Source organism: Gorilla gorilla, chromosome 20 (assembly GCF_029281585.2).
Source record: "Gorilla gorilla gorilla isolate KB3781 chromosome 20, NHGRI_mGorGor1-v2.1_pri, whole genome shotgun sequence".
NCBI lineage: Eukaryota > Metazoa > Chordata > Mammalia > Primates > Hominidae > Gorilla > Gorilla gorilla.
Window position 1 is genome coordinate 67,937,744 of NC_073244.2, and position 12,956 is coordinate 67,950,699.

At 42.6% G+C, this 12,956-nt stretch overlaps 1 protein-coding gene across 6 annotated transcripts in view; it reads left to right on the forward strand.

Moving 5' to 3' along the window:
- NLRP4 (NLR family pyrin domain containing 4) overlaps positions 1-7,812 on the forward strand; it is a 43,528-nt gene extending 35,716 nt beyond the window's left edge. For all 6 annotated transcript variants that reach the window (XM_055370646.1, XM_055370648.1, XM_055370645.1 and 3 more), the window contains 3 exons: positions 2,937-3,107; positions 4,739-4,909; positions 7,426-7,812. In XM_055370646.1, the coding sequence (XP_055226621.1) occupies positions 2,937-3,107; positions 4,739-4,909; positions 7,426-7,543 (460 nt within the window). In that variant the 3' untranslated portion in view covers positions 7,544-7,812. The remainder of the gene's footprint in view (positions 1-2,936; positions 3,108-4,738; positions 4,910-7,425) is intronic.
- Positions 7,813-12,956: the final 5,144 nt, after the last annotated feature.

Consider the following 12,956-nt stretch of genomic DNA (forward strand, 5'->3'; position numbering starts at 1 on the left):
ACCTGCAAGGTGGTTCTTGGCAAAAACAATTTTTGTTAATGCCATCCTATAGAATATAATGCAAGCCACACATGTAATATTAAATTTTCAAGTAGCCATATTAAAAATGATGTAATATTTGAAAGTAATTTTATAAGTAAATATTTGAAACTAATTTTAATAATATAGTTTATTTAGCCATATATCAAACATCACTTCAATATGTAATCAGTACAAAAAATTACTAATGAGAGATTTTACTTTTTTTGTATTAACTCTCTAAGGTTCACTATGTATTTTATACCATGGCACATCTAGATTCAGACAAACTACATTCCAAGTGCTCAATGGTCACACGTGGCTGGCTATCACACTGAAGAATGCAGGTCTATGTCAAGAATGGGAAAAGAAACATTACTACAGATGCTACAGATATTAAAAAGATTACATATGAGCAACTTTACACAATAAACTTGAAAATTTAGATATTTTCAAGACTCAATAAGCTTCTGAAATAATATAACTTAAATGTACTCAAGAGAAAAGAAAAATGAATCAGTCAAATCTTTTTATATAGAAAATTCCAGGCTTAGAAGCCTTCGTTGGTGATTCTTACCAGACATTCAAAGAATAAATAATTCCACTCTTACATCAGCTTTTTCAGGATCAGAAGAGGAGAAACTCCCCACCATTTTTTGTGGCTAGCATAATCTTGATGCCAGAAACCAATAAGAATTTTATTGGTTGTAATATAATCCTTACAATTTTTGTAAGAAAGCAGAATTAAAGACTAGTGTCATTCATAAAATGCAAAAACACTGAACAGAATATTAGCAAGCAGAATCCATAAATGTATTAAAAGAATAAACATAATGACTAAGTTGGGCTTATCCCCAAAATGTAAAGTTGCTTTAACATTAAAAAGATTAGTAAAAAAAATCAATGTAAATCACTTTACTGGTTAAAAATAAAAATCATGATCTAAAATGCAGAAAAGTTTGAATTAAGACATACAATTCTTGAAAAGCTATTTGGGAACGTCCTTGATGATCTAAAGAATATGTTCAAAAAAATCTAAAGCAAACATTTGTCTGATGATGAGAGAAAAGCTTTCTCTTCAATATCAAGGAAAAGATAAGAACGGTGGCTATAATCACTTCTAGTCAACAGTGTCCTGAAAATCTTAGCAAATGCTTCAAGGTAAGAAAAACACTAAACCTGTAATCTTTGAAGAAACACCTAATTCTATACAGATGATTTGAATGTACATAGAAAAATCCAAGAAAATCTGTAGCTAAGTTATCAGAATTAGTCTAACAAGCTTGCTTGAAACAATATATCAAAAACAGTTACTGGTATACCAACAAGAAGTAATAAGCTAGTGGAATTAAATAAAAGTACCTTTTACAGTAACATAAAAAAGAAATTACCTAGAAATAGCTACTGTGATATATGTGAGACTTTTGTAGAGAATATGATCAAATTATGGTATAAAACAGAATGTTATATTCAAAGATTGAAATATTCAGTATCTAAAAAGTCAGTTTTCTATAAGTTGAATTCATTTGCTTTCATGAAATCCCAGTGAAAATGCAATGTTTTTGTTTGGTGATTGAGTTGAACTTGAAAAGTAAATTTTAAAATGTGTATGGAATTTGCAAGAGGCCAAGAATACCTAAGAAACACCTAAAATATAAAAAGTGGGCCAGGCGCAGTGGCTCACGCCTGTAATCTCAGCACTTTGGGAGGCTGAGGCGGGTGGATCACCTGAGGTCAGGAGTTCAAGACCAGCCTGAGCAACATAGTGAAACCCTGTCTCTACTGAAAAACAAAACAAAACAAAACAAAATTAGCTGGGTATTATGGTGGGTGCCTGTAATACCAGCTACTCAGGAGGCTGAGGCAGGAGAATCACCTGAACCCGTGAGGCAGAGGTTGCAGTGAGCCAAGATCGTGCTGTTGCATTCTAGCCTGGACAACAAGAGTGAAACTCCGTCTCGAATAAAAATAATGTAGGAGCCCTTGCTCTAAATGTGTCATCTAAAGTTTTAGAAATTAAAAAGCATGATATTCACACAGGGATAAGCAGACAGACCAGAGACACAGAGTAGAGATCTCAGAAACAGACTGATCCACGTGTGTTCAGATGTTGCATCATGGAATAGCGTATCACTGGTGCAGAGAGAGGATAGACCTTCAACAAACGATGCTGAGACGATTCAGTTGTCCCTCCATATCCATAAGAGGTTGGCTACAGATTTCCCCTGAGGATTCCAAAATCTGTAGATGCTCAAGTTCCTAATGTAAAATGGCATAGTGTGTGTTTTGAGACAGTCTCTCACTTTGTCACCCAGGCTGGAGTGCAGTGGTGCGATCTCAGCTCACTGCAACCTCTGCTTCCCGAGTTCAAGTGATTCTCGTGCCTCAACCTCCTGGGTAGCTGGGACTACAGGCACCCATCGCCATGCCCGGCTAATTTTTTGAATTTTTTTTTTTTTTTTTTTTAGTAGAGATGGGGGTTTCACCATTTTGGCCAGGCTGGTCTCGAACTTCTGACCTCAGGTGATCCACCCACCTCAGCCTCCCGAACTGCTGGGATTACAGGCATGAGCCACCGCATCTGGCCTATAGTGTTTGCGTATAACGTACAGGCATCTTCCCATAATACTGTAAATCATCTCTAAGTTACTGTGATATGTAATACAACGTAAATGTTGTGTGAAAAGTTGTTATACTCTATTGGTTTTTTCATTTGTGTTTTTTAGTGTTGCGTGTTATGTGTTATTGTTTTAATTCTTCAATAATTTCAATCTGCCACTAGTTGAATCTGTGGATATGGAGGACTGACAGTGCCTATCCACATGAATGACAAAGGCTGTCGTGCTTTGGTGTCTCTTTTCCTGATATTAGACTGAGGTGTAATAGCCTTTAAGCATGGTACCCTTACTCCTTTGCAGTTTGGTAAAATGTTTTATCACTGCTGCCGGCTGTGAAGACCTCGCCTCTGCTCTCATCAGCAATCAAAACCTGAAGATTCTGCAAATTGGGTGCAATGAAATCAGAGATGTGGGCGTGCAGCTGTTGTGTCGGGCTCTGACGCATCCGGATTGCCGCTTAGAGATTCTTGGGTGGGTATCGCCAAGCTCCTGGTTATGTTTTCATGAGTGGCAAAGACGGAAAATGGATGGGAAGAAAGAGAAAGATGAAAACTCCAACAGGACCGCATAGCAGCTAGCTGTGGTTGCATCATGAACCAGTGTAAAACTTCAGGGCTTAAGGCAATGAGAAGTTAGATTGCTGCTGGCTCTGCTTGTCTGGGCAGGCGTCACTGACCTCAGCCAGGTGTGCTTAGGAAGCTGTGGTTAACTGAGGGATTGGCTGGTTTGGGTTGACCTTGCTATATGGTATGGAGGTTGGCTGGCTGGGTTGGCTGTCCCCTTGGGGATGACAGATGTAACTGGCCCACGTCTCATTATCTAACTGGTTGGCCTGGGCTCATTGACATGGCATCTGTATCAGTTTGCCAGGGTTTAAAAAGTACCATGGACTGGGTGGCTTAGATTATGAATTTATCACTTCACGGTTATGGAGGCTGAAAGTCTGAGATCAAAGTGTCAGCAGAGTTGGCTCCTTCTGAAGGCCATGAGGGAGAATCTGCTCCAGGCCCTTCTCCTTGTCTTGTTGATAACCATCTGTCTTCTCACTGTGTCTTCATGTTCTCTTCCCTTTATGTGTGTGTCCAAATTTCCTCTTATAAGAACACCAGTCATATGATTAGAGCCTCCCCAGTGTCCTCATTTTAGCTTAATTGCCTCTGTAAAGACCTTGTATCCAAATATGATCACATTTTGGGGTACTGGGGTTTAGGACTTCAACATATAAATTTTGGCAAGGACAGAAATGAGCCCATAGCAGCATCTCAGGAGTTCAAGAGATGAAGTATAGAAAACATCCGAGTCACCAGGTGTGATAGCTTAGTCCTGCAATCCCAGCACTATAGGAGCCTGAGGCAAGCCAATAGCTTGAGGCTAGGAGTTCAAGAACAGGCTGGGCAACATGGTAAAACCCCATCTCCATAAAAATTAGCCAGGCGTGGTGCATGCCTGTAGCCCCAGTTACTCAGGAGGCTGAGGAAGGAAAATTGCTAGAACCCAGGAGGTCAAGGCTGCAGTGAGCCATGATCATGCCACTGCACTTCAGCCGGGATGACAGAAACCCCATCTCCACAAAAATTAGCCCGCAGGCGTGGTGCATGCCTGTAGCCCCAGCTACTCAGGAGGCTGAGGCAGGAAAATTGCTAGAACCCAGGAGGTCAAGGCTGCAGTGAGCCATGGTCATGCTGCTGCACTTCAGCCGGGATGACAGAAACCCCATCTCCAAAGAAGAAAAACACCCAAAATGGTGGCTCAGAACTCTCCTAACCTTGCTTCCATTGTTATATTATCCAAAACAAGGTGTGAAGCCGTCTCAGATGTTATATTATCCAAAGCAAGGTATGAAGCCGGAAATAGACTCTAACTGTTAGTGGAATGAGCTGCAAAGTCACATTGCTGTGGGCAGGGATACAGAGAAGAATGGACACTTATGGCCACTTTTACCACCTACCCACAGATGCGTGATCTGAGGTCGTAAACACTGGACTGTGAGAGATTGCACTTGAGGCAATGGGGTGTGCCTCAGCTAGACGTCTAGCTCACATCCCATCCTACCTCCACCCTGAGGCTGGGGCCACTTCTTACCATGTGTCTTTTTATTGCAGGTTGGAAGAATGTGGGTTAACGAGCGCCTGCTGTAAGGATCTCGCCTCTGTTCTCACCTGCAGTAAGACCCTGCAGCAGCTCAACCTGACCTTGAACGCCTTGGACCACACAGGGGTGGTGGTTCTCTGTGAGGCCCTGAGACACCCAGAGTGTGCCCTGCAGGTGCTCGGGTGAGCTGGGGTCTGTTGTGCTCTATGGGCAGAGTGCTCTGGGCTAAGAAGGGATTGGCTGGGACCTGCAGTGTAATCACGTTGCATTTAAAATGCAAATGATGTTCCTTGTCTCAGGGTTGTTGCAGGAGTAAGAACCAAGCAGGTGAGTATAAAACTCTTACCACAGTAAGTGGTGAACAGTGAATGTCCAACAAATGGAAACACTTGTGAAGTGGCCTCATTGTCTGGGGTAACACCTGAGGTTCATTGTCCCAGGGCCGTGGAGATCCAAGGACGCAGACACACAAAGAGTGAGGTTAAGAGCAGAAGTTTAATAGGCAAAAGAAAGAAGAGCCATCTGCTACAGAGAGGGGTCTCGGAAAAATGGATTGCCAGATCCATGGTGAAATGCAGAGGGTTTTATAGACGAGCCAGTGGGGAGGTAGTGTCTGATCTACATAGGGCATGAAAAACTGGTTAGGACCAGGTGTGCCGTTTGCACAGGGTGTGAATTTCTAGCAGCCCCCAACCCAGTCTTTTATTAAGCAGGCAGGTTCTCTGCCTGAGCTGCACCATGTTGCCCATTTCTCTCTTACTGTACCCATGCTAATAAAAAAGGGAAGATGGCGCTTCCATGGTGAATAGGCCTGGCCCCCAGGTAGCTCTTTTCACTGGCGCAGCTGCTGGCATTCCCCACGTGCAATCTTCCAGCTCCCTTATTTATGTCTACAGCTCAATTTTTCAGGATGCTCTTTGTTAGAAAAGAAATGATTTCTTGGGCTGCTTTTTGTTAGAAGGGAAGCTCTGCTGAGGACTTTTGCCCTCACTATCTGCCTAAATATTTTTTTATCTCCTATATCACTTGTCACTATAATACAAATTATGATACATAAATATTTATATTTTAAATATTTATTTGTAAATACAAGTTATATGTATATTCATAAGTATAACATTTATAAATATAAACTTATATTTTATATAAACATATAATTTATATTTTAATTTGTTATATTTATAATTACATATAATCCCACAAACATTATTTTACTAGATAACTATAGAATCCTTAACATTTATTTTTCTCATTCATTTTCCCTACTGTTTTCAAACCTATATGAGATCAAGGCAATCATAGGCAGTTATTAGTCTGTTCATTTCCAGAAAAGGGAAATATAATGGGTTAAAACTGTTATAACTCTAACACTAAAGAACATTCACTGATTTTTTTTTTCCATTTTGTGAAGATACAGGTTTGTTTTCTTGAAGTCCATCCTTATAAATCTCCACCTAGAAAGGCTGAGTGCTTGGCATTGTTTCTTTCTCATTTTAATGTTTGCTAAAGATTCAGAATGTAGGCTACCAAAGTAGACACGTGATTAAGGGGAAGGACTCAAATTGTCTGCATTCTGAGTCACGGAGGTCTGTGTTTGTCTCCTAGCCTTGCATGTTTGGCCCTGTAAGCCAGGGTAAGGCATTTGTCCTCTTTGATTATCAGCCTCCTATCTACAAAATAGGGATGATTATTTGGCATGGTAATTATGAAAGTATGCATCAGATAATGTGATAACTATGGCAGAACTAAATAAGTGAGTTTTCATCTTTCTCCAGCCCCCACCATAGATAGTCTCACAAAGATGTGTATTAAGATATATAGTTGTGCTAAAGAACATAGCTTACCCCAACAGTGTGGGACAGTTGCACACAAACAGATGCCAAATGGAGATGAGAGATATTATACGTAAAAGGAAGGACCAAGACATGGTGATACTTAATCCTTCTGTCTGATGCAAAGCAATGATACAATGTATGGGGGCTCCAGAAACAAATTGCTTGAATTTGTATCCAGACTACCACTTTCTGGTTTTCTGACCTTAACATTGTTCTCATTGTCTTCATCACAAGTCGGGACAATTATGCTACCTCATAAGGCAGTTGTGAACATTTAATGAGATAGGCATGTAAAAAGCCTTAGCAGAGGGCCAGGGCCCAGGTACTCGGATAATGGAAACTATTAACTTTATCTTTGAAAAAGTAAAAATAGCTTCAGTCTTTCTCCCTAACTCCCACTGACTTCTTGTTGCAAATCCAAGTGTTTGTGTGGAGTTCATGCCTTCTATTACCAATTCTGGACGTTTATTTATGTCCAGTGACATATTGGAGCCAGCTCCTACAAGCTGGTGAGAGCCACGTGTGTGTGTGTGTGTGTGTGTGTGTGTGTGTGTGTGTGTACCTGTCTTTGTAACTCTGTTTAGTGACAGCAAGTGGGCAGCTCGAAATTGGCCATGATTGCCTTGGAGAATTTACACCACAGAAATTGGCAAAGCTATAAATTGGGACTTTATTTATTTTCTGGGGATCCAGGGGTAACATTTATCAGCATACCACTGCATTTGATATGTATGCCTTTCCTCTTGGAGGTAACACCAGGGTTTCCTAGGCTTGTCCTGGGATGAATTAGGGAGAAAGATGAGCTGCAGAAAAGGGAAAAAGTATGTGAATTAAAAATAGAACCTCTTAAAATATTTTACCAGGCTGAGAAAAACTGATTTTGATGAGGAAACCCAGGCACTTCTGACGGCTGAGGAAGAGAGAAATCCTAACCTGACCATCACAGACGACTGTGACACAATCACAAGGGTAGAGATCTGATTGCGAGGAACCTGGGCTCTGACTCGAACACCTGCAAAGGACAGGGACTGGGACCATTACTTATATGACACTGCACCCAGGAGATACAAATCATTGACACTCTGAGTTGTGAGATTTCTGGCACCCCATTCATAGATTTGATATGATACACGTGGTTTTTATGTGCTCTGTGGCCTTGGATGAGCCACTGAAAGGCCTTCATGGTCTCTCGGTCTCACAAGGACCTCTTAACCCCTCAATAAAGTGTTACATTTCTAAACATTGGAAAATCTTTTTTTGCCTTTTTTTATTTGTATAAATTTAAGGGGTACGAGTACGGTTTTGTTACATGTATATATTGTGTGGGAGAATCTGGGCTTTTAGTATACCTATCACACAGATAGTGTACATTGTACCCATTAGGTCAGTTCTCACCCTGCACCTCCCTCTCACCCTCCTGAGCCTCCAATGTCTACTATTCCACACTTTTTTTTTTTTTTTGAGATAGAGTTTCGCTCTTGTTGCCCGGGCTGGAGTGCAATGGTGCAATCGCGGCTCACCACAACCTCCGCCTCCTGGGTTCAAGCGATTTCTCCTGCCTCAGCCTCCTGAGTAGCTGGGATTACAGGCATGCACCACCACGCCTGGCTAATTTTGTATTTTTTTTTTTTAAAGTAGAGATGGGGTTTCTCCATGTTGGTCAGGCTGGTCTTGAACTCCCGACCTCAGGTGATCTGCCTGCCTCAGCCTTTCACAGTGGTGGGATTACAGGCGTGGGCCACTGCACCCAGCCACTCTTTATATATTATTTAGTTCTCACATACAAGTAAGAACATGCATTATTTGACTTAGTTTCTGAGTTATCTCACTTAAGATCATGGCTTGAGTTCCATCCATGTTGCTGCAAAAGACATGATTTTATTCTTTTTATGGCTGAATAGGATTCTACTGTCTATAAGTCATGTTTTCTTGATCCACTCATCTGCTGGTGGACACTTATGTTGATCCCATGACTTTGCTATTGTGGAGAGTGCTCCAGTAAACACATGGATGCAGGTATCTTTTTAGTATGATTTCTCTTGCTTTGGATAGAACTCGGTAGTGAGGTTGCCGGACAAAATGGTAGCTCTATGTTTAGTTCTTTGGGAAATCTCCATACTGCCTGGAAAATCTTGAAACAGTGCTTGCTACTGATGAATGACTGGAATAGGAGTGCAGGTTGAAGAAACTGGCCCCCTCCCCGTGTTGACTTGGAAAGACGCTGGCCACACTGAAAGCACTAGAAAGGCTGGTCTGACTTGGGCACGCTTCTTTCTGCCAGCCCTACTAGGATTCCAGGTCGGGCTCCTGATCTGTTCTTGCCTGATGAAAGCACCTTTTTTATTGGTACATAATAGTGGTATATATTTTGGGGTTCATGTGAATGTTTGGGTAATTTCCATGGCATTGCTAATATTACCTCTCCTCACGGTCTTTGCCTCTCATATTCTTCCCCAAACTCCCCTCTGGCTCTCCTTTCCTCATTGGGCCTCTTGAGTTCTGAGGCTACCCTGTCTCCCCTTCCTTTGAATAAAGATCACTTGGGAGTGGGAGCTGAAAGGAAATTTTAGGAATGGGGGTATTTCACTTCTGAACTTTTTTTTTTTTTTTTTTTTTGAGACAGAGTCTCGCTCTGTCACCCAGGCTAGATTGCAGTGGCACGATCTTTGCTCACTGCACCCTCCACCTCCCTGGTTCAAGCGATTCTCCTGCCTTAGCCTCCCGAGTAGCTGGGATTACAGGCGCATGCCACCACACGTGGCTAATTTTACTATTTTTTAGTAGAGACGGGGTTTCACCATGTTGGTCAGGCTGGTGTAGAACTCCTGACCTCATGATCTGTCCGCCTTGGCCTCCCAAAGTGCTGCGATTACAGGCGTGAGCCACCGTGCCCGGCCTCACTTCTGAACTTCTGTGCCACTGATTTAGGAGTGAAGATTGAGAAAATCAGCAACCTGAATGTCCATCAATGGATGAATGGATAAACAAAATATGGCATATAAATAAAATGAAATACTGAGTCTTCAAAAGGAAGGACATGCTGATACATGACACAACATAGATGAACCTTGAGGATATTATGCTAAATGAAATAAGCCAGTCACAAAAGAACAAATACCGTACATTCTCCTTCTATGAGGTACTTACATTAGCCAAATTCATAGAGGCAAAAAGTAAAATGTTGGCTACCAGAGGCCAGGGGAAGGAGGAGAAGAGGGAGTTATTTAATGAGCATAGAGTTTGTTTTGCAAGATGGAAAAGTTCTGGAGAGGGATGGTGGTGATGGTTGTAAAATGTGAGTGTGCTCAAGGCCACAGGGATGTACACTTTAAATGGGTTAAAATGGCAAAATTTTGTTACGCATGTTTTACCACAATAAAAAGAAAGTGGGGAGGCTGGGTGCAGTGGCTCATGCCTGTATTCCCAGCACTTTGGGAGGCCGAGGCAGGTGGATCACCTGAGGTCAGGAGTTCGAGACCAGCCTGACCAAGGTGGAAAAACCCTGTCTCTATTAAAAATACAAAAAATTAGCCAGGCGTGGTGGTGGTGCATGCCTGGAATCCCAGCTACTCGGGAGGCTGAGGCAGGAGAATCGCTTGAACCCGGGAGGCAGAGGTTGCAGTGGGCAGAGATCATGCCATTGCACTCCAGCCTGGGCAACAAGAGTGAAACTCCATCTCAAAAAAAGTGTGGAAAGAAAAATAACAAAGAAAACAGGAAAATCTTGGGAAGTCATTTAGTCTGTCATCTGTAAAGTGGTGATGATTAAGGACTTCCCACCTGGGTGCAATAGATGTGATAAAATATAAAAGCAGCTTGAGGAAGCAAAGAACCTATTCTCCATGTTCACGAGATGTCCATTTCCACCCCAGAAGGAACATTAACATTTTTCTCCTAACGGTTTTCCCTCCACTAAAAGTAGAGGTCAGTAGAAAAGAGGGAGAAGGAAGTGCTGATAGAGAACGGGTACTGAGCTGCCCAGCACAGTGGCTTATGCCTGTAATCCCAGCACTTCGGGAGGCCAAGTCAGGAGGATCGCTTGAGCCCAGGAGTTAGAGACCAGCTTGGGCAACATAGCAAGACCCTACCTCTACTATCTATCTGTCTGTCTGTCTGTCTGTCTGTCTGTCTGTCTGTCTGTCTGTCTATCTATCTATATCTATCTAGAATTATTTTTTTTTAATTATCTGGGTGTGGTGACTCATGCCTGTGGTCCCAGCTACTCAGGAGGCTGGGGAAGGAAGACCACTTGATCCTGGGAGGTTGAGGCCGCAGTGAGCCGCGATCACACCACTACACTCTAGTCTGGGTGACACAGCAAGGCACTGTCTGAAAAACTTTTTTTTTTTTTTAATCACAAAAAAAGAGGTACTAAGCTATAAAAAGTCTAAGTTACAAGTAAAGAATCTTAATGACAGAATTGAAGGAGATTATTCACCCAAGAGCTATTAATACATTGACAGGTGCTTACCACAAGCTGAATATTTTATATGTGTTATTTCAATTCTTGCAAAATCTGAGGTTGATGCTCTAAGACCCTTCTTGTAATGGGAAAATTGGCCTAAAGGGTACAAGTAACTGCTTCCAAGCTAAGAAGCTGTCACTCTGGCTGCCTTCACCCTGGGAATCCTTTTCCACCCAAGTTCCTCCATTATTCCTGGAATTCTATCTGTCTCTTCTTCAGTCCAAGGATCTCCTGGGCTGTTTCAGCACTCTACCACCTCTGTCTCTCATAACCTGAGCTGTGCACCAAGCTTGACTCACCTCAGCCACACATTAGTCCTGGGCACATCTAGCCAAGCTTTTAAGATTGCATGGTTGGCCGGGTGCAGTGGATCATGCCTGTAATCCCAGCACTTTGGGAGGCTGAGGCAGGTGGATCATGAGGTCAGGAGTTCGAGACCAGCCTGGCCAACATGGTGGAACCCTGTCTCTACTAGAAATACAAAAATTAGCTGGACACGGTGGAACACACCTGTAGTCCCAGCTACTGAGGAGGCTGAGGCAGGAGAATCACTGGAACCCAGGAGGTGGAGGTTGCAGTGAGCTGAGATTGCACCATTGCGCTTCAGCCTGGGCAACAGAGAGAGACTGTCTTAAAAAAAAAATTGCAAGGTGGTGGGTGAGGAAGTGAGTGTCAAAAAAGACAGCAAGCAGGGTGGGTAAAAGGAGAGGGAGGAAAGGTGAATGAAGCTGGAGACACAAATAATCCGTCTACCTTCCTCGTAAGTATAGGCTTGAAGTTAGACAAATTGGTCACAAGCTAATTGGTCTGTCTTGGTTCACGGGCTTCATAATTTGGAGGCAGCCTAGAAAAAAGTTCAGCAGTCAAGGTACACTGGAATCCCTTCTAGCTCATCTCTTCTCCTGAATCACCAATTACCCCTTCCAAACCCCCTCCAAGACCTATTATGGGCCCCCCCGCCCAGTCCTACAAAGTAACATTGGCCTGACTGTACAGTGGATTTGAAATCATCTGTCTACTCTAAAAAAATGTTGCTTTAAGATACTTTGATGTAATTGAATTCTAGGACAAACTTAGAAATTGTAGAATAACAACAAAAAAAATTCTTAAAAATTTAGTAATTGAGTAGACTAAATATGATTTACTTGAGTATTGATTAGTAAATTGAAAATTTAGTAATTGAGAATTTGTGGATCGAGCATTAAACAGAGGATATCCCTGTGTTTTTGTCTGTTTTTTGAGATGAAGTCTCGTTCTGTCACCAGTCTGGAGTACAGTGGCGCAATCTCAGCTCACTGCAGCCTCTGCCTCCTGGGTTCAAGCAATTCTCCTGCCTCAGCCTCCTGAGTAGCTGGGACTACAGGTGCCCGCCACCATGCCCAGCTAATTTTTATATTTTTAGTAGAGACAGGGTTTCACCATGTTGGCCAGGATGGTCTCGATCTCTTGACCTTGTGATCTGCCCGCCTCGGCCTCCCAAAGTGCTGGGATTACAGGCGTGAGCCACCATGCCAGGCCATCCCTGGTTTTTTGTTTGTTTGTTTGTTTGTTTGTTTTCTCTGAGACAGAGTCTCGCTCTGTCACCAGGCTGGAATGCAGTGGCATGATCTCTGCTCACTGCAACCTCCACCTCCCGGGTTCAAGCAATTCCTCTGACTCAGCCTTCTGAGTAAGTGGGACTACAGGTGCGCACCACCACACCTGGCTAATTTTTTTTTTGTATTTTAGTAGAGACGGGGTTTCACCATGTTGGCCAGGGTGGTCTCAATCTCCTGACCTCGTGATCTGCCTACCTCGGCCTCGCAAAGTGCTGGGATTACAGGTGTGAGCCACCGTGCCCAGCCCATCCCTGTTATTTTTAAAGAAACAATGGAGAAATCTTGGGATAGTCTTTATTTATCTTGTCAGATTATCAGAAATAACATGGTT